A 27,201-nucleotide genomic window follows, 5' to 3' on the forward strand; every position below is an offset into this window, starting at 1 on the left:
TAAATTTTTTAAAATTCTGGATTCTGAGACACATCTGGTCCTCAGGCAGAGATTTGGGGTCTTTATAAAGCCTTTAAAGATTCTCATTTCCAAGTGAATAACTCTTATGCAGTTTCCTAAGCTGATGTTCCAGCATTTTCGGTAAGCAGCATATTTTACCAAATTTGGGGGAGCCCAATTTGCTCCTAGTAACCAAGAAAAATTAGCAGTATATATTTGTGATATAATTTTTACCCCAAAAGATTTATAAAGGAATTGGATTAGATTCCCAAAATGTGTTCTAGAAGACAAAAATCCTTATCCTCTTACCAGGGCTAAGGTTTTCCTTGGACACTCAGTGGGTGATTAGAGATTATCGGCAAACTCTTTCAGACTAATCAAAGAGTGAAAGTGAAGTTGCTCAGTCGTGTCTGACTCTTTGCGACCCGTGGACTGTAGCCCACCAAGCTCCTCCATCCATGGGATTCTCCAGGCAAGAATACTGGAGTGGGTTGCCATTTCCTTTTCTAGGGGATCTTCCCGACCCAGGGATCGAACCCAGGTCCCCCACATTGCAGGCAGACGCTTTAACCTCTGCACCACCAGGGACGCCCTTAAATACAAGAATCCAAGTATTATCAAAGATTTCAAGGGAGGAAAGGAAGCCAGGTTGAAAGAAGAAGGGAGGAGGCAGGAGAGGGGGGCGAAAGGGGTGGCCTTACAGACATCTCCTGCCACCTACAGATGCCCAGGCGTTAATGGGACTTTTCCCTGGGCCTCCAGAGAAGGGAGGACTGGAACTCGGCCCTACCAGAAATCAGACCAGACCAGAACCAGAGTTCGAGTTCTCTGCCAAAGAGGAGGTGATCAGTCTCCAATCCTCAGCTCAGGCTGAGGGTCCTTTGACCAGATTCCTGCATCCAGGAGCAGGGGACTAGAAAAACAGGAAAGGATAGGAAGGGTTAAGGAGAGGAAAGAGAGGGAAGGGGAGAGGGGTCAATAAAGTTTCTTGTTCATTACCATTCGGGGCACTCTGGCCAGTTGTCTGCGTCAGGAGGAGACCAGGGACAAAAGGGTCCCAGTTACAGCCGCTGGGTCTGGTCCATTGGCAGGCAAGCTGGCCCCTGAGTACCCCGAGTGGTCAGGATGTCAGTCTCAGCGAAGAATAGTCCCCGCCAGAGTCGCCATTTGTTGCAGGAAGGTAGACCCCTTCCAAGACCCGAAACTGGGCTCTTGTCTAACAAACACTCGGAAATGAATTGTCCGAGGAGACACATCTGCTGGCAAAGCAAGAGATTTTATTGGGAAAGGGCACCCGGGTGGAGAGCAGTAGGGTAGTGGCATTTAAAAGAGCATGTTCCTGGGGGAGTGAGATAAAAGACAGTAAATTTTGATTGGTGGGAAACAGTGCCAACTATAATAGTGGGAAATGTTTTCTGGGGCTTGCTCCATGTTTTACCTCCAATTAAAATTATACCGTTTTATTTGTATTAAGGGTTCTTTAAAATAACTACAGTATATACATTTCACAGAACATAAGTTGAGCATAAGTTGTTCCATTATATAACAGAACTGATGTATGTTCTTAAGCGTTCATACAGTTGTGACCATAATTGAATTGCTGGATTTTACATTCTCGATAGGTTTATACAAACTACAGAACAAGAGATGAATCACACGGAAAGTGTCAAGACAGCTTTGCGAATGTCACCTATGAAACCACATAGGAGAGAGTACAAAACGACATGTATAAAACTGCAGGTAGTCTCCGGGGGTGCTGGGGCAGCCCAGGCTGTGGAGGAAATCCTTTGTTGGTGTTTAGGTGCTCAGTTGTGTCCAACTCTTTGCGACCCCATGGACTGTAGCCTGCCAAGTTCCTCTGTCCATGGGATTTCCCAGGCAAGAATACTGGAGTGGGTTGCCATTTCATTCTCCAGAGGATCTTCCCAACCCAAGGATTGAACCAGTGTCTCCTGCATTTGCAGGAAGATTCTTTACTGCTGAGCTACCAGGAAAGCCCATAAATTAAATTAGGTACATGTAAAAATTTGTGTTTTGAAGGTTTTTAGTGGGAAAAAAATACTTTAACCACCAGTTACTTTATAAATTGATGTGTATCATGACATAGTACTTAAAAGCATATTTAATTTTTAAATTATCATGGGAATAAATGGCAACACCAGCTATTAAATATCTTTTAAGAAAAATTACAAAATGTTTTTCTTCATGCAAAAAATTTTACTGTGCTTTGAAATACATCTCTGTGACCTTATTGGTATGGATGAATAGAGAAAAACTGGAAAATAATTAGGTGTGGGGTAAAATTTAATTTCCTTAAAAAATTACATCTCTCTACTCTAAAGCAAGTCCTCCTTTAGCAAAGTTTAACCTCAACTTCATTGTCACAAAGACAGAAATAAATTTTTCCCACAAATAGTTTTCTAGTTGTCAAAATCTCAGTTGCTTAACTGATACAGAGTGAACAAACCCCAACTCTAGGAAGGATCTATGGAGACTTTCCTATGCAATTACAGCCTGGATTTAAATTCCAAAAGTGCAGTCTTTTCATATCAAGTGCTAATATTGATGTGAAAAGAACTTTGTGGTCAATGGGATTTGCTCTTTCAGCTACCTAAATGGATGCTCTGTCTTTCATAAGTTCTCAGAATTATGCAAACTTTAGAAGAAGAATAATGAATAACTTAAGCATGTAAATTATCTTGGCTTTTCATAAATCAAAAGCAAGCCTCTGATGTTGTTATTGAAATTTGCCACTATGCTCTTATGCTGGAGAAATTTTCATTTTGCTGGCAAAGATTCATTAGCCTGGGTCTCAATGTCCTTTTATGAATGGACAAGAGGAAACTTTCTCTAACCTGTTACCCTGGTGCCTACACTCTCCTCTTTCCCAAGTTGACCATTTCACTTTACAGTTGAGGTTAGGCCTGCCTAGCAGAAGAACAAACTCTGTTTTGCTTTGGTTTTTAAAAGATTTTCATTCAACTTGAAGTAATTGAAAAACAGAACTGAAAAAAAAAACAACCACATAAAATTCGACTGAGACAAACATGAACATTTGCAGTGCACTGTGGAGCATCCCTGTCTATGAAAAGTGCTTCTGTACAGCTCTCTACAGGATGTCCTCCACCGTCGAAAAGGCCATTTTCTTTGAATGTTGCTGGCAAAAGTCTCTGATCATCTTTGGAATTAGTTTAGGAGAAAGGTATGGATGTATATTTGTCTTTCAATCCATTTGACAAAGTATGTCACGTTGCTGTAAACTCCAGGCCCCAGGACTTTGGAAAAGCAGACGGAGCCCCATGAAGTTAAGCCAAATAATGTCCACTGTCCTCCTGGCTTCTCACAAACTAGAGGCCCACCACTGTCACCCTGTAATGAAGAGCAGTGGATGTTAGTCACTGGTATTTCAGAGCCCTCATATGTCCATGCTATCCTGGGGGTAAAATAAAGCCAAACCCAGCTTAACCAATGTCCTGAAAATTTTCAACAAAGGTCTCATTGTCAGTGTGTGAAGGGAACACGCTTTCCCCTACAAAAACAGAACTTCCAAATGAACATTTTAAATCTTGATCTTTTAAAGAATAGAGGTGGCTTGGGAAAGGACTATATTATTTTTTTTCTGTGAAATCGGAGGATATTTTGTCATTTCTTACGCTTAATCAAAATATAGCAAACTTTTTTTTAAATTTAAGTATATCAGGACTGAGTCCCTAACTGATTGAATTCTTTTAATTTTGATCCAGTTTATAAATGTAGAACATGTTCAAGGATAGTTTTCTCACAAAAAATAGTGCTAGAAAAATCTAAAAATAAGTCACTTCCAGGATTCTTCCTGTGTGAATGAATGTATTAAGTAAAACACACTCGGGGTAAGAAAAACTTAATACTTACTATATTTAATAGAAAAGAATTAGCATGCTTAAATAGAAAATACCACATAAAAATTACAGTAAAACTTATTATAATGCATACATAGAGATTTCATTTGCATAGAGATGTTCATTCTTAATATTTAAGTTTAGGTATTACAGTTAAGTGAAAGTGAAGTCGCTCAGTCTTGTCTGACTCTGCGACCCCAGGGACTGTAGCCTACCAAGCTCCTCTGTCCATGGGATTTTCCAGGCAATAGTACTGGAGTGGATTGCCATTTCCTTCTCCAGGGGATCTTCCCAACCCAGGGATTGAACCCGGGTCTCCTGCACTGTAGACAGACGCTTTACCGTCTGAGCCACCAGGGAAGGCTAAATATTTCTTTGAGCCGCTTTTTTTTGGGGGTGGGGTGGGGGGGTGGTCAGCAAGAATACTGGAGTAGGTTGCCATTCCCTTCTCCAGGAGATCTCCCTGACCCAGGGATTGAACCCAGGTCTCCCGCATTGTAGGCAGACACTTTACCATCTGAACCACCAGGGAAGTTATTACAGTTAAGTTTTATTCAGTTTTCTTTGTCTACATATAATTAAGACACTGTGGCTTTAAAAATGCTAATATTTTCTTTATCTGAAAAGACGAAAATATGAGAGATGTGTTCTGCATGGCCTCTAAAGAGAAGGATAGATACTCTAGAAAATAAGTAAGTATGTGGACTCATGACAGATATTTACAAAATACTCCTTGCTTTGCAAGAATTTCAAACTTGGAAGTGTATCTATGGTCCTCCCACTTGATAATGTTGAGAAATAGAAATCTTATTTATTGATGCTCTCCTAAACACCTTCCCTGTATTAAGTTTAATTCTCATGAAATAACTACAGGTTAATAATTATAACAATAATTATTATTTATATGTTACTACTTATATAAATATTTAAATATATAATAATAATTGTTATATCTAATTTACCCCTCCCTGCTTTGGTAACTGTAAGTCTGTTTTCTATGTCTGTGAATCTGTTTCTGTTGTATATATAGATTCATTTGTATTATTTTTTCAGTTCAGTCAGTTGCTCAATCATGTTCGACTCTTTGCAACCCCCATGGACTACAGCACGCCAGGCTTCCCTATCTATCACCAACTCCCAGAGCCTACTCAAACTCATGTCCATAGAGTCAGTGATGCCATCCAACCATCTCATCCTCTGTTGTTTCTTTTCCTCCTGCCTTCAATCTTTCCCAGCATCAGGGTCTTTTCCAATGAGTCAGCTCTTCGCATCAGGTGCCACCAGTTTGTTTTTGCTTCTGTTTCTTTTGCTTTGGGAGGCTGATCTAAAAAAGTATTGCTACAATTTATATCAAAGAATGTTTTACCTATGTAATCTTCTAGGAGTTTTATGGCATGTCTTACATTTAGGTCTTTAAACTGTTTTGAGTTAATTTTTGTATAATTGTAATAATTATGTATAATTATTGTTGTAATTTCATTGATTTACATGTAGCTGTCCAGCTTTCCCAACACCACTTACGGAAGAGATTGTCTTTTCTGCACTGTATTCTTGCCTTAGAGATTGACCATAAATGTGTGGGTTTATTTTTGGCCTCTATCCTATTCCACTGATCCATATGTCTGTTACCATGCTATTTTGATTACTGTAGCTTTGTAGTATTCGAGAAGGCAATGGTACCCCACTCCAGTACTCTTGCCTGGAAAATCCCATGGACGGAGGAGCCTGGTAGGCTGCAGTCCATGGGGTCGCTACAAGTCAGATACGACTGAGCAACTTCACTTTCACTTTTCACTTTGATGCATTAGAGAAGGAAATGGCAACCCACTCCAGTGTTCTTGCCTGGAGAATCCCAGGGAGGGGGGAGCCTGGTGGGCTGCCGTCTGTGGGGTCGCACAGAGTCGGACACGACTGAAGTGACTTAGCAGCAGCATCTTTGTAGTATAATCTGGAATGAGTATGTCTCCAAGTTTTGTTCTTTTTTCTCAGAGTTGCTTTGTCAATTCTGGATCCTCTGTGATTCCACATAAATTTTAGAATTATTTGTTCTAGTTCTATAAAAAAAATGTCACAAGTATTTTGACAGTTCAGTTCAGTCACTCAGTCATGTCTGACTCTTTGTGATCCCCATGGACTGTAGCACGCCAGGCCTCCCTGTCCATCACCAACTCCCAGAGTTTATTCAGAGGTCCATTGAGTCGGTGATACCATCCATCCATCTCTTCCTCTGTCGTCCACTTCTCCTCCCACCTTCAATCTTTCCCAGCATCAGGGTCTTTTCAAATGAGTCAGTTCTTCACTGATCAGGATTTTTTAGCAGGGGTTGCATTAAATATGTAGATTGCTTTGGGTAGTATGACCATTTTTACAATACTAATTCTTTCAATCCTAGAGCATTGGATATCTTTCCATTTCTTTGAATCATCTTCAGTTTTCTCTACAACATTTTAGTTTTCAGTACATAGGGGTTTTCACCTCCTTGGTTAAGTTTATTCTTAGGTATTTTTTAACGTGATTTTAAAAACAATTTTTTTCCATTTTTTTTTTCTTTCTGACATTCCATTTAGTGTAAAGAAATGCAATAGCTTTCTGTATATGAATCTTGTATTCTGTTACCTGGCTGAATTCAGTTATTAGTTCTAATAGTTTTTGTATGGAGATTTTAGGATTCTTTATATAGAGTATCATATCATCTGCAAATAATGACAGTTTTCTTTCCCTTCAAGGTTTTCAGTTTTTCACCATTGGGTATTATGCTGGCTGTAAGTTTGTCACTAATGGCTTTTATTATGTTGAGATATATTCCCTCTATACCCAGTTTGTGGTATGAACGTTAGCAAATTGAAGAATAAAAACTGTATTATCATCTCAATAAATGTAGAAGCAGCTTTGGACAAAACTCCTTACCCATTTTTAAAAAGTGAGCATAGAGGGAACATAATTCAGCATAATAAAGGCATATATGGGGTTCCCTGGTAGCTTAACTGGTAAAGAATCTGCCTGCAATGCAGGAGACCCTGGTTCAGTTCCTGGATCAGGAAGATCCCCTGGAGAGGGGATAGGCTACCCACTCCAGTATTCTTGGGCTTCCCTGGTGGCTCAGTTGGTAAAGAATCTACCTGAAATGTGGGAGACCTGGATTCAATACCTGGGTTGGAAAGATTCCCCTGGAGGAGGACATGGCAACTCACTCCAGTATTCTTGCCTGGAGAATCCCCATGGACAGAGGAGCCTGGTAGGCTACAGTCTGTGGGGTCACAAAGAATCAGACACAACTGAGCACAGCACAGCATGTGACAAACCCACAGCTAAACATCATACTCAGTGGTGAAAAGCTGAAAGCATTTCCTCTAAAATTAGGTTCAAGACAAAGATGTATTCTCTTGCCACTTCTACTCAACATAGTTTTGAGAGTCCCAACAATAGCAGTCAGAGAAGAAAAAGAATTAATAGTAATCCAAAGTATGAAAAGTAAAATTGTCACTGTTTGCAGATGACATGATAACTACATGCAGAAAATCCTAAAGATGCTACAAGAAAACTATTAGAACTCATCAATAAATTTGGTACAGTTGCAGGATACAAAATTAATACACAGAAATGTGTTGAATTTCTAGACACTAACAATGTAAGTTCAGAAAGAGAAATTAAGGAAACAATCCCATTTACTGTTTCATCAAAAAAATAAAATACCTTGGAATAAACGTACCTAAGGAGACAAAATACCGGTACTCATAAAACTATAAGATACTGATGCAACAAATTGAAGAACACACGAATAAATGGAAAGATATACCTACCATGTTCATGGATTAGAAGAATCAGTATTGTCCAAATGACTATATTACCCAAGGAAATCTATAGATTCACTGCAATCCCGATCAAATTACTATGTCATTTTTTGCAGATCTAGAACAAAAAATCTTATATCTTGTATGGAAACACAAAAGATCCCAAATAACCAAAGCAATCTTGAGAAAGAAAGAAAAGCTGAGAAATCAGGCTCTGTTACTTCAGAATATGTTGTAAAGTTACAGTAATCAAAGCAGTATGGTACTGGCCCAAAGACAGGCTTATAGATAAATGGTACAGGATAGAAAGCCTAGAAATAAGTCCACATAACTATGATCAATTAATATGACAAAGAAAGCAAGAATATACAATGGAGAAAAGACAGTCTCTTCTTCAGTAAGTGGTGCTAGGAAAATTGGAGAGCTACATATAAAAGAATTAAATTAAAATACTCCCTAACATTATGCACAAAAATAAACTCAAAGACCTAAATGTAAGATTGGATATTACAAAACTCTTAGAGGAAAACATAGGCAGAACACTCTTTGATATAAACCACAGCAAGATCGTTTTCAATCCACCTCCTATAGTAATAAACATAAAAACAATAAACAAATGAGATTTAATTAAATTTAAAAGCTTTTGCACAGCAAAGGAAACCACCTAAATAAAAAGACAACTTACAAAATGGGAGAAAATATTTGCAAAGGATGCAACTAACAAGGGGTTAATCTCCAAAATATACGAACAGCTCATGAAGCTCAATATCAAAAAAACAGCCCAATCAAAAATGGGCAGGAGAGAAACATTTCTCTAAAGAAGACATACAAATGACCAAAAAGAACATAAAAAGATATTCAATGTTGCTAATTATTAGAGAAAAGCAAATCAAAACTACACTGTAGTATCAACTCAGACTAGTCAGAAGAGCCATTATCAATGTCTACAAACAATAAATGCTGAAGAGGGTGTGGAGAAAAGGTAACCCTTCCTACACTGTAGGTAGGAATGTAAATTGGTACAATCACTATGGAAAATAGTACAGAAGTTCCTTAAAAAACTAAAAATAGAGTTACCATATGATCCAGCAACTCCTAGACATATATCTGGGGGAAAAAAAAAGATACATGCACCCCAATATTCACTGCAGCACTATTTACAATAGCCAAAACATGGAAGCAACCTAACTGGCCCATAGACAGAATGATGGGTAAAGAAAATATACTACATATATATGATGAGATATTATTCAGCTATTAAAAAGAATGAAATAAAGCCATTTGCACCATCATGGATGGACCTGGAGATTATCACACTAATTGAATTATGTCAGAGAAAGACAAATATCACATCTAAGTGAACTTATTTACAAAACAGAAATAGACCCACAGGCTTAGAAAACAACATAGTTATCAAAGGGGAAAGGTGAGGAGGGTGACAAATTAGGAGTTTGGGATTAACATATACACACTACAGTGTAGAAAACAGATCACTAACAATGACCTACTGTATAGCGCAGGGAATTCTACTCAATGTTATATAATAGCATACATGGGGAAAGAATCTGATAAAGAATGGATATAACAACCACTTTCCTGTACACCTGAAACTAACACAATATAGTAACTCACCTATACCCCAATATAAAATAATAATTATGTACGTATGTATTACCATTTTAAACCTTACTCCAGTTGTTTTTATAGTTCTTTGAGTTCTTTTTGTTTTTCCTTTTGTGCTTTGATGATTTTCTTTTGAAGTATGCTTGAGTTCCTTTCTTTTAGGTTTCTGTGAAACTATTGTATGTGTTTAATTTGTGATTACTATGGAGTTCAAATGTGTTGACCCATTACTATAGCTACTTGCTTTAAATTTATTATAGTCACTTTTACAAAAATTTTGGTTGCTTCTTAATCTCTGTACTGGCATATTTAAGTGATCTTCAGTCCTTCTCAGTTTCAACATCAGTCCTACCAATGAACGAACCCTCAGGACTGATCTCCTTTGGATGGACTGGTTGGATCTCCTTGCAGGCCAAGGGACTCTCAAGAGTCTTCTCCAACACCACAGTTCAAAAGCATCAATTCTTCAGCACTCAGCTTTCTTCACAGTCCAACTCTCACATCCATACATGACCACTGGAAAAACCATAGCCTTGACTAAATGGACCTTTGTTGACAAAGTGATGTCTCTGCTTTTTAATATGCTGTCTAGATTGATCACAACTTTCCTTCCAAGGAGTAAGCGTCTTTTAATTTCATGGCTGCAATCACCATCTATAGTGATTTTGGAGCCCAGAAAAATAAAGTCAGCCACTGTTTCCACATGAAGTGATGGGACCAGATGCCATGATCTTAGTTTTCTTATTGTTGAGCTTTCAGCCAACTTTTTCACTCTTCTCTTTCACTTTCATCAAGAGGCTCTTTAGTTCTTCACTTTGTGCCATAAGTGTGGTGTCATCTGCATATCTGAGGTTATTGATATTTCTCCCAGCAATCTTGATTCCAGCTTGTGCTTCTTCCAGCCCAGCATTACTCATGATGTACTCTGCATAGAAGTTAAATAAGCAGGGTGACAATATACAGCCTTGACATACTCCTTTTCCTATTTAGAACCAGTCTGTTGTTCCATGTTCAATTCTAACTGTTGCTTCCTGACCTGCATACAGGTTTCTCAAGAGGCAGGTCAGGTGGTCTGGTAGTCCCATCTCTTTCAGAATTTTCCACAGTTTATTGTGATCCACACACAGGCTTTGGCATAGTCAATAAAGCAAAAATAGATGTTTTTCTGGAATTCTCTTGCTTTTTTGATGATCCAGTGGATGTTGGCAATTTGATCTCTGGTTCCTCTGCCTTTTCTAAAACCAGCTTAAACATCTGGAAGTTCACGGTTCATGTATTCCTGAAGCCTGGCTTGGAGAATTTTGAGTATTACTTTACTAGCATGTGAGATGAGTGCAATTGTGTAGTAGTTTGAGCATTCTTTGGCATTGCCTTTCTTTGGGATTGGAATGAAAGCTGACCTTTTCCAGTCCTGTGGCCACTGCTGCAATTTCCAAATTTGCTGACATATTGAGTGCAGCACTTTCACAACATCATCTTTTAGGATTTGAAAGCTCAACTTGAATTCCATAACCTCCACTAGCTTTGTTCATAGTGATGCTTCCTGAGGCCCACTTGACTTCACATTTCAGGACGTCTGGCTCTAGGTGAGCCAGATCACACCATCATGATTATCTGGGTCATGAAGATCTTTTTTGTACAGTTCTTCTGTATATTCTTGACACCTCTTCTTAATATCTTCTGCTTCTGTTAGGTCCACACCATTTCTGTCCTTTTTTGAGCCCATCTTTGCATGAAATGTTCCCTTGGTATCTCTAATTTTCTTGACGAGATCTCTAGTCTTTCCCATTCTATTGTTTTCCTCTATTTCTTTGCATTGATTGCTGAGGAAGGCTTTCTTATCTCTCCTTTCTATTCTTTGGAACTCTGCATTCAAATCGGTAGAGGTTTCATTTTCTCCTTTGCTTTTTGCTTTCCTTCTTTTCACAGCTATTTGTAAGGCTTCCTCAGACAGCCATTTTGCTTTTTTGCATTTCTTTTTCTTGGGGCTGAAACTCCAATACTTTGGCCACCTGATGTGAAGAGCTGACTCATTTGAAAAGACCCTGATGCTGGGGAAGATTGAGGGCAGGAGGAGAAGGGGATGACAGAGGATGAGATGGTTGGATGGCCTCACCCACTCACTGGACATGGGTTTCGATGGACTCCAGGAGTTGGTGATGGACAGGGATGCCTGGTGTGCTTCAGTTCATGGGGTCGCAGAGAGTCAGACACAGCTGAACGACTGAACTGAGCAATCCTTTTATGTACTTGCTTCTCCTCCTGTGATTTTTTTTCCTTTCAAATAGATTGTTGCTTCTTTTCTACTTAGAGATGACCCTTTAATATTTATTTTCAGTTCAGTTCAGTTGCTCAGTCTTGTCCGACTCTTTGCGACCCCATGAATCACAGCACGCCAGGCCTCCCTGTCCATCACCAACTCCCAGAGTTCACTCAGACTCATGTCCATGGAGTCCGTGATGCCATCCAGCCATCCCATCCTCTGTCGTCCCCTTCTCCTCCTGTCCCCGATCCCTCCCAGCATCAGAGTCTTTTCCAATGAGTCAACTCTTCGCATGAGGTGGCCAAAGGACTGGAGTTTCAACTTTAGCATCATTCTTTCCAAAGAAATCCCAGGGCTGATTTCCTTAAGAATGGACTGGTTGGATCTTCTTGCAGTCCAAGGGACTCTCAAGAGTCTTCTCCAACACCATAGTTCAAAAGCATCAATTCTTCGGCAGTCAGCTTTCTTCACAGTCCAACTCTCACATCCATACGTGACCACTGGAAAAACCATAGCCTTGACTAGACGGACCTTAAGGTTGGTTTAATATTGCTCAATTCTTTTAGTTTTTGCTTGTCTGAGAAATTCTTTATCTTTTTCTATTCTAAATGATAATCTTTCTGGGTAGAGTATCCTAGGTTGAAAATTTTCTCTTTCAGGTTTGAATATATGATGCCATTTCCTAGAAGTGGTGATCATCATATTCATATCTTACCAATGCCATAAACCTAACGAATGAGAAGCCCTGGTGGCTCAGTGGTAAAGAATATGCCTGCTAAGGCAGGAGACATGGGTTCAAACCCTAGGTCAGGAAGAGCCCCTGGAGGAGGAAATGGCAACCCACTCCATATTCTTGCCTGGAAACATCCATAGACAGAGGAACCTGGTGGGCTACGGTCCATGCAGTCACAAAGACTCAGACACAACTGAGCACACAAGCCTAGCTAATAAGCACAGGCCTTTCAAGGGGCTGACTAAATTGTTCTGTCTGAAAGCCTGATTGATTTTTAAGCAAAATTTACTGGAAACATTTTGATTAGACATATTCCAGTTTTTCATCTCTTATATAAAAAAAAATAAGATACTGATTTATGCTGTGCTACACAACTTAGTGACTAAACCACCACTACCACCACTTATTTATGCTAGTTATTAAAATGGGATGTGTTTACAGCATCCCTACATTTCCAGATCAGAAACTTAGCTACATAATTATTTAGAATCTATTTTTTGGAGGATTCTGTGCTAATGTCTACACAAGTAGGAGCTATTTTTACCATAAAGGGGCCAAAAGTCCACTTGGATAATGAGAAAAACTTTACATGAAAGCAAAATCTAAAGGCTATAAATAAAGGAGTCTTCAAAAGAATGAGCAATTGCTTCCAGCTGGAAGGGAACATAGCATCCCCTTAAGAGTAGATTTTGAGCTAAGCTTAGTGAGACAGGTGGACATATTAGCTGGGAAACAAGTGAAGCAGCAGCAATCCGAAATGAAAGAAGGATACAGATAAAGGCACAATTTGGTCCTCTTTTCCTCTTCATAATATTGGACTTCAGGCCAAAGTTTGTTTGGTTTCAATATTGAGTCCCATGATTTCCAGACCTTAAAGAGGACCATGGCCTCTGATGTGTCCTATTGATGCAGTTAAGGAAGATAATGAGAGGTTCTGATGAATAATTTTGCTCTGCTGCTGCTGCTAAGTCGCTTCAGTTGTGTCTGACTCTCTGCGACCGCATAGACGGCAGCCCGCCAGGCTCCCCCGTCCCTGGGATTCTCCAGGCAAGAACACTGGAGTGGGTTGCCATTTCCTTCTCCAATGCATGAAAGTGAAAAGGGAAAGTGAAGTCACTCATCGTGTCCAACTCTTAGTGACCCCATGGACTGCAGCCTACCAGGCTCCTCCGTCCATGGGATTTCCCAGGCAAGAGTACTGGAGTGGGTTGCCACTGCCTTCTCCCATTTCCTTCTCCTAGACTTGGTAAAAAAAAGTAGCCTTTTGTCTCTGTTCTTTTCTACCTGGGGTTTTGTTAGAGAGCATCTGGTATGTGTTTAAGATGCCCACAGTGTGGAACTGCCACCACTAAAGAAGTTGACAGGACCCAATTCTTATTAGACATTATTATATGAGCATGACTACACCCATGTCTATGCTGGGCCTTAATTTCTCTTTCAGGAATCAACCTTCCATCCCCTCCCTTTAGTAGTTACCATTTCATTTTACAGTTGAGGTTAGGTCTGCCTGGCAAAAGAACAAACTCTGTTTTGCTTTGGTTTTTTAACTTCCTTAACTTTCATTCAACTTGAAGTAAGAGAATAATAGAATTGAATAAAAAAGCTGTGCAAAATTAAACCAAGACAAACTTGAACATTTGCAGTGCAGTGTGGAGCATCCATGTCTATGAAAAGTGCTATCGAGAGCTGTCCTGAGGCACGAGTTTTTGGTGAGCCTCCGGGTCATATTGGCAACACAGAGAAATGTGTTCACATTAATCCTTGCTTCTAGAATAGTTAGTGGCCAAGCACATTCATAACTTCATTCTACCACCTTAGTCCTGGGTGATATGGGGTAAATTACTTAACCTCTATGGTCCCTTGTTTCCCACAAGTGATGATTGTGAGAATTCAGTGAGTTATTAAAAAGTATTTAGAAGAGATACTGGAAACATCTGATAAGTTATTTTCAAAAAAAACTGCCAAAGAGCCACACATGAATATAGCTTATGTGGACCCACTGAACCTATTGCAGAATTGAATCTCTTTGGTAAACACAGAGCAACTTACCATGCACGAGTCAACTGTGCCAGACTCATAGCCAGCACAGATCATCCGGTTGGTGATGGTCTTCATGTCAAAGTAGGACTGACACTGCTCCAGAGAAATAATGCGTACTTCTCCCTCCTGCAGCTTAAAAGGCACTGGATTTTTTAAAAAAGAGAAAGAAATAAAACATGAGGGTAAAATGACTCAAAAATTAGGCTAGTCATATAGAAATCATTACATTTCTATATCAAGAAAACCATATTCTTAGAATGTTATTTCAAAGACAAAGCTCATTTAAAATCAAAATTTTCCAATTAGAAGTGCTGATAGCAGTCATTCCATTAGTCAAGCACCTCCATTTTGTTAATGAGAAAAATGGAGGCACAGACGGGTGAAGTAACCTGGCTCATGGTTTCCCTTTCATTTTTTACAAATGGGTTTTCTAATTTATTTTTTGTGTTTTGGTTGCACTACACAGCATGCAGGATGGATTCCCCACCAGATATGGAACCCAGGCCTCTGCAGTGTAAGCACTGAATCTTAACCACTGGCCCCACCAGGGAACTGCCTCCCTCTCTTATTACATGCAGCAACATAAACAATAGGTATGACAATGAAAATAATCAAGCCAGAGCTCTGCCCTAGATGGGAGGCTGCCAGCTGTGTGATAGCTCAGCATGTGAGTCCATTCTGCTAAAGTTCAGATCCTCTGTTCAGAGTAACAGGGGAATGGTTGCCCCATCCTTGGTTTAAACAATGTTATCTCACCACTGCTACAGTAGCCATCATTAGATCAGAACCTTTAATCCTAGAAGATGTGTCAGAAAGATGTCCAAAGGGAAAAGTGTCTCTTAGTGTCAGCAGAGAGAATGTGTGAATTCCAGCTTGCCTGAAAGTTGTTGCCTGGGAAATCCCATGGACGGGGGCCCTGGCAGGCTATAGTTACAAAGAGTCAAACACGACTTGGTGACTAAACAACAACAAAAGGTGGATAACAGGACACCGATATGTATCATCATCCCTGAGAGCTGCAGTACTACACTGACATAGTTGGCATGGGCAGTGCTTACTGTTAAAGAAAATAGAAATTAAATTCTTACTCTAAACTTTTTTTTTTAATTTATTTTTTATTTTACTTTACAATTCTGTATTGGTTTTGCCATACATTGACATGAATCCACCACGGGTGTACATGCAAAGTAAGATTCCTTTACAAGCAGCTGAGAGACAGCAGTACAAATTTCTAAATTTCTGTATGTTCTCAATGTTGAAAAACAGTATTTCCTCTGAGATCAGAAACAAGACACAAATGTCTACTTTCGCCACTATTATTCACCATAGTTTTGAAAGTCCTAGCCACGGCTATCAGAGAAGACAAAAGGAATCCACATTGGAAAAGAAGAAAAAATTCTCACTGTTTGTAGTTGCTCAGTCGTGTCCAACTCTTTGCGACCTCATGGACTGTAGCCTACCAGACTCCTCCATCCATGGGATTTTCCAGGCAAGAGTACTGGAGTGGGGTGCCATTTCTTTCTCCAGGCGATCTTCCCAACCCAGGGATCGAACCCTGGTCTCCTGCACTGCAGGCAGATGCTTTAACCTCTGAGCTACCAGGGAAGCCCTGATATTATACATGGAAAGTCCTAAAGATGCTACCAGAAAGGTACTAGAGCTAATCAATGAATTTGTTAAAGGTGCAGGATACAAAATTAATATACAGAAATCTCTTGGCTTCCTATACACAAACAACAAAAGATCGGAAACAGAAATCAGGGAAATAATCACATTTACCATCTCATCAAAAAGAATAAAATACCTAGGAATAAACCTACCTAAGGAGACAAAAGACGTACTCAGAAAACGATAAGACACTAATGAAAGAAATCAAAGATAACACAAACAGATGGAGAGATATACCACATTCTTGGACTGGAAGACTCAATATTGTCAAAATGACTATCCTACCTAAAGCAAACTAGATTCAATACAATCTCTATCAAGGCAGAGATGACTGATCTTGCATGTCAGCTCCAAGTACCTGTAGGGGCTCCCTGGAGAAATGAAGTATAGAGAGGGACTTCTGAGGTTTCATTTGGGTTTGCAAGTTTAAGTGCATGATGAAGTATTGACTTCTACAATTTGCATGAAAGGGGGAGTGACACATATGCTATTTGTGACTCTCTGTTATAAGTGAAAATGGGAAATGATTACCAAAGGTTAGGAAGTACCCTAGTGTTTTCCAGTTAAAAGCTGAAAGGTAAGTGCTCCCAAGAATCCTGACTTACTTTTGTTGCCCATGTGTCCCCAGCCTGTGATATAGCAGTAAGTATCAGGCTCTAAGGACTGATCCGGGCTGGGTAAGCAGACTGGTCGGACGTAGCTTGTTTCATTGATGTCTTGGCTTAGCTCCACTATGCTGATGTCGTAGTCCACCACCGCTCGACTGTAGCGAGGATGCAGGATGATGGTCTTCACAAGGCGCATCTGCATGAACGTTGATGGGTGATCTAGGTTATTGATGCCAAACACCACTTTCCAAACGGCAGCATTCTCTCTCCTAAAATAATGATTCAAGAGCTATTGGCATCTTAAACTCAGATTTATCTTTTAAAATTTATATATGATTTTTAAATATTTTTTGTAAATAATGGCTCTTTCCACTCCCATGTCCCATGTATTCATATGAAAAGCATTTCTATAACCCTTGAGCAATTGGTAAATAGTGTATTGTTGTGGAAAGCAAAGCTTGGGCTTCCTAAATGGGGCTGCTCTGGAAAATAACACTTGTTCACTTTGAAAGGGAGACAGGGTAGTTACTTGCTTCATTGAGTGGGAAAGATGATGAAAAATCATAAACAAGAGACAAGAGAAAAAAAATAAAAGAGAATGAAAGTCAGAGGTTAAGTGATCCCTCCAAGAAGGAACCAGTGCTTCAGAGAAATGTTAAGTGTTCAAGAAAGGCTTCTGAAATTTTCAAGCTAGCAACTTAAAAAAAAAAGGTCACCCACCACTTACAATGGGTAGTCTCAGACATCACTGTTTTTGAACACTTGACAGCAATAGTCTATCTAATTCCACTTTAAAACACTTTCCCACTTGACATCGAGAACTCCCCATGCTCCAGAATGTCCTCCTGTCTCTGGGACCCCTTCCTCTCTGTTGCGTCCTCCTCCTCTGCTCTCAGTGTCTTCACTGAAGTGGCCCTGAGCTCTGCCTTTAGTCTTCTCATTCTTCACTCACTCCTTTGAAGAGCTTACCTAGTGAGATGGCTTTAAATGCCACCCAAATGGCATTTGTAACTTTCAAATGTGTATCTCCAGCTCCATCCTCTCCTTTGAGCCATAGAATCCATTCTACAGTTATTTGCTATTTACAGCCACCCATTATGCAATATTGGATCATCTGTCTTACACACAGCGCTGAATGCATCAGCAAGTCCTCACTGCTCCGCTTTCAAATATATCCTGAATCTTGTTTCCCCTTCTGCCACCGCTACAATCCTAATCCAAGCTACTCACCTCTCCCAAACGGTGGCCCTTCTTTTACTCTTAAAACCTATAACCCAGTCTCCTCACAGAGTGATCTTTTAAAACCTAAAATTATATAAAATTTGTTTCCTGTTCATAATTCTTTTCAGATTCTTTTCCATTATAGGTCATTAAAAGATATTGAATATAGTTTCATGTGCTATACAGTAGGTCCTTGTATAGTCAGTATTTGAAAATAACTACATAGAATATAGCCTTTAAAAATTATGAATTGCTATGTTGTACACCTGAAACTTATACTGTACATCAATTGTACCTCAATAAAACTGGTATTATTTGAATATATATAATTCCCATATAGACAAATATAGCTCTATAGATATATAGATATTGTGCTGGGGATTTCAGTAATGAGCAAGAAAGATACAAACTTTAGGATTGAGTGAAGATATACAATAAAAGAAACAATTATAATAAAATGCAAAAAGTGCTATAGCATGAACATTACAGGATAATGTTACAAAATTGTTTTACTTTTTTTTTTACTTTACAATACTGTATTGGTTTTGCCATACATCAACATGAATCTGCCACGGGTGTACATGAGTTCCCAATTCTGAACCCCTCTCCCACCTCCCTCCCCATACCATCTCTCTGGGTCATCCAGCACACCAGCCCCAAGCATCCTGTATCCTGCATCGAACCTAGACTGGCAATTCGTTTCTTACATGATATTATACATGTTGTTTTTCATTAAATAAAACCATCTGTTACAGAATATGTCATTCTTTCTCCTTTTTCTTCCTTCCTTCCCTAGCTCCCTTTCCCTGTTCCATTTTTCAGTTTAGAGGAGTAAGCATATGACCATCTGAGAAATTCAACACTCACTCAAGATTCTATTGTTTAAGACATCTGAAATAGAACAATTGTTGATCTCAAATGTCTACCTATTTAATAGCTTCTTACCTCAATTCAAAGCTACTAAATTTTGGTTACAAAAAATATTCATCTATCTGCTTAAATCACAGGTAGTATGACAAACAGTTGAACACTGCAAACTATTTGGAACAAAATGAAATTGAGTAAACTTTACAGACTTATTGCTATATCCTGGTTAATGTAATTCTAACAGTAAAACGTGTTAATAAAACTGCTAAACGTTATTATATTCAGTAGCCTCTTGTGACACAAGCTACTGTCAGTTCAGTTCAGTTCAGTCACTCAGTCGTGTCCAACTCTTTGCAACCCCATGAATCGCAGCACACCAGGCCTCCCTATCCATCACCAACTCCCAGAGTTCACTCAGACCCACATCCATCGAGTCAGTGATGCCATCCAGCCATCTCATCCTCTGTCGTCCCCTTCTCCTCCCGCCCCCAATCCCTCCCAGCATCAGAGTCTTTTCCAATGAGTCAACTCTTCGCATGAGGTGGCCAAAGGACTGGAGTTTCAGCTTCAGCATCATTCCCTCCAAAGAAATCCCAGGACTGATCTCCTTCAGAATGGACTGGTTGGAGCTCCTTGCAGTCCAAGGGACTCTCAAGAGTCTTCTCCAACACCACAGTTCAAAAGCATCAATTCTTCGGCACTCAGCCTTCTTCACAGTCCAACTCTCACATCCATACATGACCACTGGAAAAACCATAGCCTTGACTAGACGGACCTTTGTTGGCAAAGAAATGTCTCTGCTTTTCAATATGTTATCTAGGTTGGTCATAACTTTTCTCCCAAGGAGTAAGCATCTTTTAATTTCATGGCTGCAGTCACCATCTGCAGTGATTTTGGAGACCCAAAAAATAAAGTCTGACACTGTTTCCCCATCTATTTCCCATGAAGTGATGGGACCAGATGTCATGATCTTAACAAAAAGGAAAATAGAACAATTTCCTTACTGAATATTGAAGTATATGAATTTCCTGCTTGTTTTTTTTTGTTTGTTTGCTTTTGGTGGGTATTAATGCCATAATGATGGTCAGGAAGCAACAGTTAGAACTGGACATGGAACAACAGACTGGTTCCAAATAGGAAAAGGAGTACGTCAAGGCTGTATATTGTCACCCTGCTTATTTAACTTCTATGCAGAGTACATCATGAGAAACCCTTGGCTGGAAGAAGCACAAGCTGGAATCAAGATTGCTGGGAGAAATATCAATAACCTCAGATATGCAGATGACATCACCCTTATGGCAGAAAGTGAAGAGGAACTAAAAAAGCCTCTTGATGAAAGTGAAAGAGGGGAGTGAAAAAGTTGACTTAAAGCTCAACATTCAGAAAATGAAATCATGGCATCTGGTCCCACCACTTTATGGGAAATAGATGGGGAAGCAGTGGAAACAGTGTCAGACTTTTATTTTTTGGGTCTCCAAAATCACTGCAGATGGTGACTGCAGCCATGAAATTAAAAGATGCTTACTCCTTGGGAGAAAAGTTATGACCAACCTAGATAGCATATTGAAAAGCAGAGACATTACTTTGCCAACAAAGGTCCATCTAGTTAAGGCTACGGTTTTTCCAGTGGTCATGTATGGATGTGAGAGTTGGACTGTGAAGAAGGCTGAGTGCCGAAGAATTGATGCTTTTGAACTGTGGTGTTGGAGAAGACTCTTGAGAGTCCCTTGGACTGCAAGGAGCTCCAACCAGTCCATTCTGAAGGAGATCAGCCCTGGGACTTCTTTGGAAGGAATGATGCTGAAGCTGAAACTCCAGTACTTTGGCCACCTCATGCGAAGAGTTGACTCATTGGAAAAGACTCTGATGCTGGGAGGGATTGGAGGCATGAGGAGAAGGGGTCGACTGAGGATGAGACGGCTGGATGGCATCACTGACTCGATGGATGTGGGTCTGAGTGAACTCTGGGAGTTGGTGATGGACAGGGAGGCCTGGCGTGCTGCGATTCATGGGATCACAAAGAGTCACAGATGACTGAGTGACTGAACTGAACTGAACTGATAAGGTAAAAATAAAGTCTCTTAAAATGTTTTTTCCAAGTCTGGAAAAAACCAGGGAAAACAATAACCTGTTGTTCAAAAGGGTTACATGAAGTGAGGGAGGTGTGTAGAAATGCTGTATTAGTATATTAAGTGTGTGCTAGAAAGAATAAGTCACTCCCATCTGGGTAGAAGCAAAAGAGGAAAGAGGACACAGGGCTACAGGAAGGCCACACGAATCCAGTTTCAGTAAAAAGTACCCAGTAGAGAAACACAGGAACAAGCTATGTTCATGTGGTCCTTTTAGAAAAGAGTTAAATTGGGCTACAAAGATGAAAAACCCAAGTAGAGCAGCTGAAAATCTTCAGCATCAGGGGGATTTTTTTCTCAGTGCTGTCAGACTTCAAAGCAACAGCAGGAAAAACTGGCCAACCCTTAAAGAAGTTTGTACAAACATCCTCATGCTCTAAGAGTGTGGAAGTAGGCAGACTGAAGCCAGGTGAAAAAATTCACAATAAAAAATGACTGAGGAAGGTATTAAGAGACATTTTTCTCCTTTAATTCTTGCTCTAGATGGCATTTCATTACCAGAAGTTCACATTTAATTTGCTTCATGTTTATACTCCTGTCTTAATGATGAATACACATTATAGATAATGTTGAGATAATATGATTTCAACTCCTAATTCTTCAGTGATCACTCTAGACAGAATACACAACTACTTATATACTTCAGATACATTATGATGTCCAGGGGAGTTTATACAGAATTGAAGCACAAGGTCTCTGGACACAATAACCAATTTCAGTTTGCAATTTGCCACACTCAACTCTAGCTTAAACATAAACTCACCACATTTTCACTTAATTTAGCTGGCCAGGTTTAGAGATTATCTTCTATCTTTGCCTTTTCTTAAGAGCACAGAATTTCCCCTTTTTTTCATCCTGAGTTTACTTTGAATAACTTATACTATTTACCCTTTTTCAGAAAATAAAAATAATATTTATAATTAATGTTTGTGATAGAAATCACTCTGTTTTACAAGACTTACTCCATAAATAGCACTGCCAGATGGTGACTTGGAAGTATTAATAGTTTGAATAGCATCATTGCTATTCTACAAATCTTAGAAGCTTCTTACTTTTAATATTGCACCTGCCCTTGGTAATTTTTTTTAAAAATTCTCTGCAACACACACAGTGAATAGACTTTAAAATAGAGTGACCACAAAGCAAATACATAAAGGGGCTGAGTATAAGTCAATAATAGCAGGTGTCAGACCACAAGACTTGCCATCTCCAGGGCCATCTGCCTCTCAGCTCCCACTCATGGTTGTTGTGTTAGAATGTTCAGTGAGATCTGACCTTCAAATCACTTCAGAGAAGCCAGAGTTCTGGATTTTATGTAAAGCATACATAGTTTGAAGTGCTGACTCAAAGTTTTTAAATGCATCCAACAAGCAAAAGAGATCAGATCTAGATTCTTCTTTTAGTGTAAGATCTCTGTGGTTTCCAAGTATATCTACATGTCAGCTAAATAATCTTCTCACCAGTTACAAGGTGTAAATAGGAATGCTTATTCCATTTCACAGTAGAGAAAGCAGTGACTCAGAGCAGATGAGTGACTCATCCAAAGTCACAGAGATACTAAGTGATGGTAACAGACCAGAAAGCCTTTAGACCTCTAGCACAACCTTTATACTAAGCTTCTCTGAAACAAAGAGGAGAGATCACAGGCATCAGCACAGGAATCAGGTATTGGTCACAGAGAGGAAAGCATGCACGATGGGTGGAGGCTGGCTGATGAGTGATAGGATGGCAGACATCAGGAAGATACCTTCTCTTTCCTGAATGTGTCCCCCAGATATGATGGAGATCTAGCCTTCAATGATGAACTTAAAGAAGTGAACAATTCTATTATCCCAGAGTCCAAAAAAAGCAAGAAAAGGGGATAGTCAGATACACATCCTAGACCTTGAGAATCAGATTTAAGAATGTTTTGGAAAAAAGGACAATGTGTCCAGAGATTCTTAAAGCAAGTACAGCTAAACAGAGAGGGGAGAGTTTGAGTTCCAAATTCTGATTTACCATCACAAATTACTGTAGTAAGAAAATGAATCGGCTAATAAAGTAAACGTAGCAACATATGAATCTCAGAGCTTTGAAACTGGAAAGTTTATCACAGAACAGTGGCACAAAATTGCAGCAACTGTCAAAAAGTCTTAGTCATAGAACCCCCTTCCACCATTGCTGGGAATGTAAACTGGTACAGCAACTACAGAGAGCAGTATGGAGGTACCTTAAAAAATGAAAACTAGAGCTACCGTATGATCCTGAAGTCCTACTCCTGGGAATATATCTGGAGAAAACCATAATTTGAAAAGATACATATACCCCAATGTTCATTGACACACTCTTTGTAATAGCCAATACATGGGTGCAACCTAAATGTCCACTGACAGATGAATAGAGAAAGAAATATGAATAGTCATAAAAAAGAATGAAATAAAATCATTTACAGCAATATGAGTGAAGTGAGAGATTATCATACCAAATCAGACAGAAAAACAGATATCATATGATACTGCTTATATGTAGAATCTAAAAATAAAGTATACAAATGAATGTATAAACAAAACAGAAATAGACTCACAGACACAGAAAACAAACTTACGGTTACCAAAAAGGGGAATAAATTAGGAGTTTTGGATTAATATATACACACAACATGTAAAATAGATAACCAACAAGGATGTACTATTTAAGAAGATAACTATACTCAGTATTTTGTAATAATCTATAAGGGAAAAGAATGAAGAATATGTATATGTATAACTGAATCACTTGGCTGTACATCTGAAACAAACAAAACATTGTAAATTAACTTATTTCAATAAATTTTGTGTGTGGCCATGCTGTGTGGCTTGTGGGATCTTAGTTCCCTGACCAGTGATTGAATCTGGGCCCCTGGTGGTGGAAGAATGGAGTCCTAACCACTGGACAACCAGGATATTCCTTCAGTTCAGTTCAGTTCAGTCACTCAGTTGTGTCTGACTCCTTGGGACCCCATGGACTGCAGCACACCAGGCCTCCCTGTCCATCACCAACTCCCAGATTTTACTCAAACTCATGTCCGTTGGGTCAGTGATGCCATCCAACCATCTCATCCTCTGTCGTCCCCTTCTCCTCCTGCCTTCAATCTTTCCCAGCATCAGGGTCCATTCAAATGAGTCGGTTCTTTGCAAAAGGTGGCCAAAGTATTGGAGTTTCAGCTTCAGCATCAGTCCTTCAGTGAATATTCAGGGCTGATTTCCTTTAGGATGGACTGGTTGGATCTCCTTGCAGTCCAAGGGACTCTTGAGAGTCTTTTCCAACACCACAGTTCAAAAGCATCAATTCTTCACTGCTCAGCTTTCTTTATAGTCCAACTCTCACATCCATACATGAACAACACTGGAAAAACCATAGGCTTGACTAGATGGACCTTTGTTGTAAGGGGGGCTACCCCATGTCCAAGAGCAAAGGGAATTCCTTATACTTCAACAAATCAATCAATAGGGGGGAAAAAAGGAAAAAAAAATGGCTCTTAGCAAAATAATGTGTGGGAAGAACAAAAGAGGATTTCTATCTGGGTAAATAATTTAATATTAGTAGTAAACTAAAACAAAGCAAAACTATTTGAACTTTCCTTAACTTCTAATACCTTCATTCAAGGAGAATGATCTTCAGAGAACATCCCAGAAGATTCATCTTCCATGTGATAAAACTTTTAAGTGCTTAATACACTGAAGTGTGGAGTTGATGCCTGGTCTAAGACTATGGGAGGAGTCAGTAGTAGATAAGGTAACATTTCTAGTTCCACCATAGACTGGGTGGTTTAAACAACAAACAGTTACATCTCATCGTTGTTGAGGTTAGAAGACAAAGATTAGGACGCTAGCAGGGTCAAGTTCTGGTGAAGACTCTCTTCCTTGCTTATAGATGGTGATCTTGACGTATCTTTACAAGGCACAGGGAGAGAGGGCCAACTTTCTTGCTCTTCTAAGGACACTTATGCCATCATGGAGTTTTACCTTCATGACCTAATCACCTCTCAGGAGCCCCAACTCTTAATACCACCCTCTTGGGGGTTGGATATTCAACATGGGAACACAAATGTGGCGTCCATAACACACCTGGAGAACTAAAATGTTCAGTATTTTAAAAGAGGAGAAGCTGCAAAAAAAAAAAAAAGAGTGAGAGAGAGAGGTGGGTGGGGGGTAGGTCAGTGACATAAGATTTTTCGTTGTTGTTTTAGAAGAAAAGTGAATAAAGTATTTCAAAAAGGATGTAGTCCTCAAATACTGGGGAGGGTTCCAGTAAGTAGGAAACTGAAAATTGACCATTGGATTTGACAAGATGGAAGTCACTGAAGACTTTGGTAAGTGCCATTTCAAGTGACCTTGATGAGAGAGGAACCGCAGTGCCCTGAGGTGAGCATAGGAAGCATAGGAGTGGGGACAGCGACTGCAGGAAACTCTGAGGAGTTTTACTGTGAATAATAGCTGAAATGTGGCAATAATTGAAGAGGGATGTGAGGTCAAGAGAAGGAGGTTTAAGTTGGAACACTGAGACATGTTTACTGAAGCAAATGATTCAGCAAAAGAAACAGATGAAAAACAGCAGTGATAATTTGAAAACCGTCTTTGGAAAGATGAATGGGAATATGGTTATCGATAAATAGAAGCAAGGACACATCCTTCATCATTACTCAAGAGAAAGGTGGGAACATGGCCACTGGCATAGATACCTTGTTGGGATTAGGGGTGCAACAAGGCCAAAGATATAATGATGTCTGTTTTCTCATGAAGAATGAGATGAGACCAGTGGAGGGTGAAGGAAATTTGGGGAGAGAAGAGAAGATGTTAAATAATTGAGAATGGAAAAGTGGCTTTACTGTGAACATATATTGATGGGTACCACATTGTTAGATGTACATTTGAGGTTCATGATCACACATTTGACACAAGCTTAGGTAGCAGTCAGGTGTGTGATATTCTCCAGCAATGGCCAGCTGTTCGGCTACAGGTGCAGAGTATGTGTATAGGTAGCTGCAAGACTAGAAGAAACAATAACTACAAAGGTTGGAAGTGGGAGAACTCTTTAATGAGCTTCTGCAAGCCCCAGAAACTATAGGGATTGGCCCAAAGTTTAGGCCACCTGCTTGCCTAGATCCTAGACCCAGACATTTGCCACTGGAGTGGGTAGAATGCAGAGAATGCCTCTTTAGGGACAGAGAAGTTGGGAGCATGGAGTCAGGTTGGGGTCACCACAGTTGCTCACTCTCTGGTGATGCTGAAAAACGGCACCCCCAGGAGACATATGGATTCCAAATGGAGAATTCCTGTTTTAGTGGACATCAGTACTTGATGGGAATGGATCAAATCTCTCAAGTTGACAGAATGGAAAGAACAGACTGTACATAACTGGCATCGTTTATAAGTACCTAGAAGATAAAGAAGTGACCATGAGGATACCATGTGGGCTCAGTAATAAAAAGTCAGACCCAGCCATCACTTCTTTTCCGGATTGTATAAAAACACTGTTAGATCAGTACAGGTGGGTGAGCACAAGGGTTTTGTTCTATGGGGAATGAGAAAGAGAGCTCTCCAGAAATAGGTGAAAACATTATTGAGTATTATTAAGAGTCCAGTGGGTGCTGAAAGTCAGACATGACACTAAACTGCATCGTTGGGTAAATGTTCTCAGTTCTAAAGAGCATAGGATTGAAAATGTGCTATTCACATTGACTCTTAGTTAGAGGTCCACCTGAGGTGTATGGCAGAAAGATGTAGGGGTAAAGAAGTTGAAGGTCCTGATGGGAGAACTGAAGTAATGATCCCAGGGTATTAGGTTCGCTGGGGAAAGAAAAAGAGATGAGGAAGAGGCAGATGGACTGAGATAATAGGAGACATACAAATAAGCAAATGCAAGTCTTGGAGTAAAGAACTGGTGTGGTAGAAATCAAGATTTGGGTTACCTGGCAGGGTTAAGGGTTGTGATCATATAGTAAAAGGATAGTTTTTCATGCAGGTTTCCTGGAGAGGAATCAGACACTTCTGAAAATTATAAGTTGTGTGCCAGCCTAGGAAGTTCATCCTTTAGTCTTTTGGAGATGGAATCAGGGAGGAAAATTGCTTGTTAAATTATCCCTGAACTCAATGTCTTTCTTTCTTAGAACTGTGGAAGTTAAATTTTTATTAGGGCATCTGGGACTTCATCTAATCCACTTAGTACCTCATGTTTTTAATTTTCCTTTGGGATTTTTAAATACTTCTCCATGGAAGAGCAAGACAACCTTGTCTTTTTTCCCCTCCATGAATATAATTAAAAGAGACAGGCTTGCAAAGACCTACTGACGGGTCGCACTGGGCCCTGCCAAAGTATGGGATCAGGATATGAAGCAAATCCCATTAATTATAGCAATCAAT

At 39.6% G+C, this 27,201-nt stretch overlaps 1 protein-coding gene across 2 annotated transcripts in view; it reads right to left on the reverse strand.

The window, feature by feature from the left end:
* Positions 1-745: 745 nt before the first annotated feature.
* The window catches only part of CORIN (corin, serine peptidase), a 293,429-nt gene continuing 266,973 nt past the window's right edge, over positions 746-27,201 (reverse strand). For both annotated transcript variants that reach the window (XM_040238148.1, XM_040238147.1), the window contains exons 20-22: positions 16,602-16,873; positions 14,338-14,471; positions 746-3,369 (exon numbers count right to left, since the gene is read on the reverse strand). In XM_040238148.1, coding sequence (XP_040094082.1) covers positions 3,187-3,369; positions 14,338-14,471; positions 16,602-16,873 — 589 coding nt within the window. In that variant the 3' untranslated portion in view covers positions 746-3,186. The remainder of the gene's footprint in view (positions 3,370-14,337; positions 14,472-16,601; positions 16,874-27,201) is intronic.

This window comes from Oryx dammah, unplaced genomic scaffold (genome assembly GCF_014754425.2).
Source record: "Oryx dammah isolate SB20612 unplaced genomic scaffold, SCBI_Odam_1.1 HiC_scaffold_3, whole genome shotgun sequence".
In the NCBI taxonomy this organism is placed as follows: domain Eukaryota; kingdom Metazoa; phylum Chordata; class Mammalia; order Artiodactyla; family Bovidae; genus Oryx; species Oryx dammah.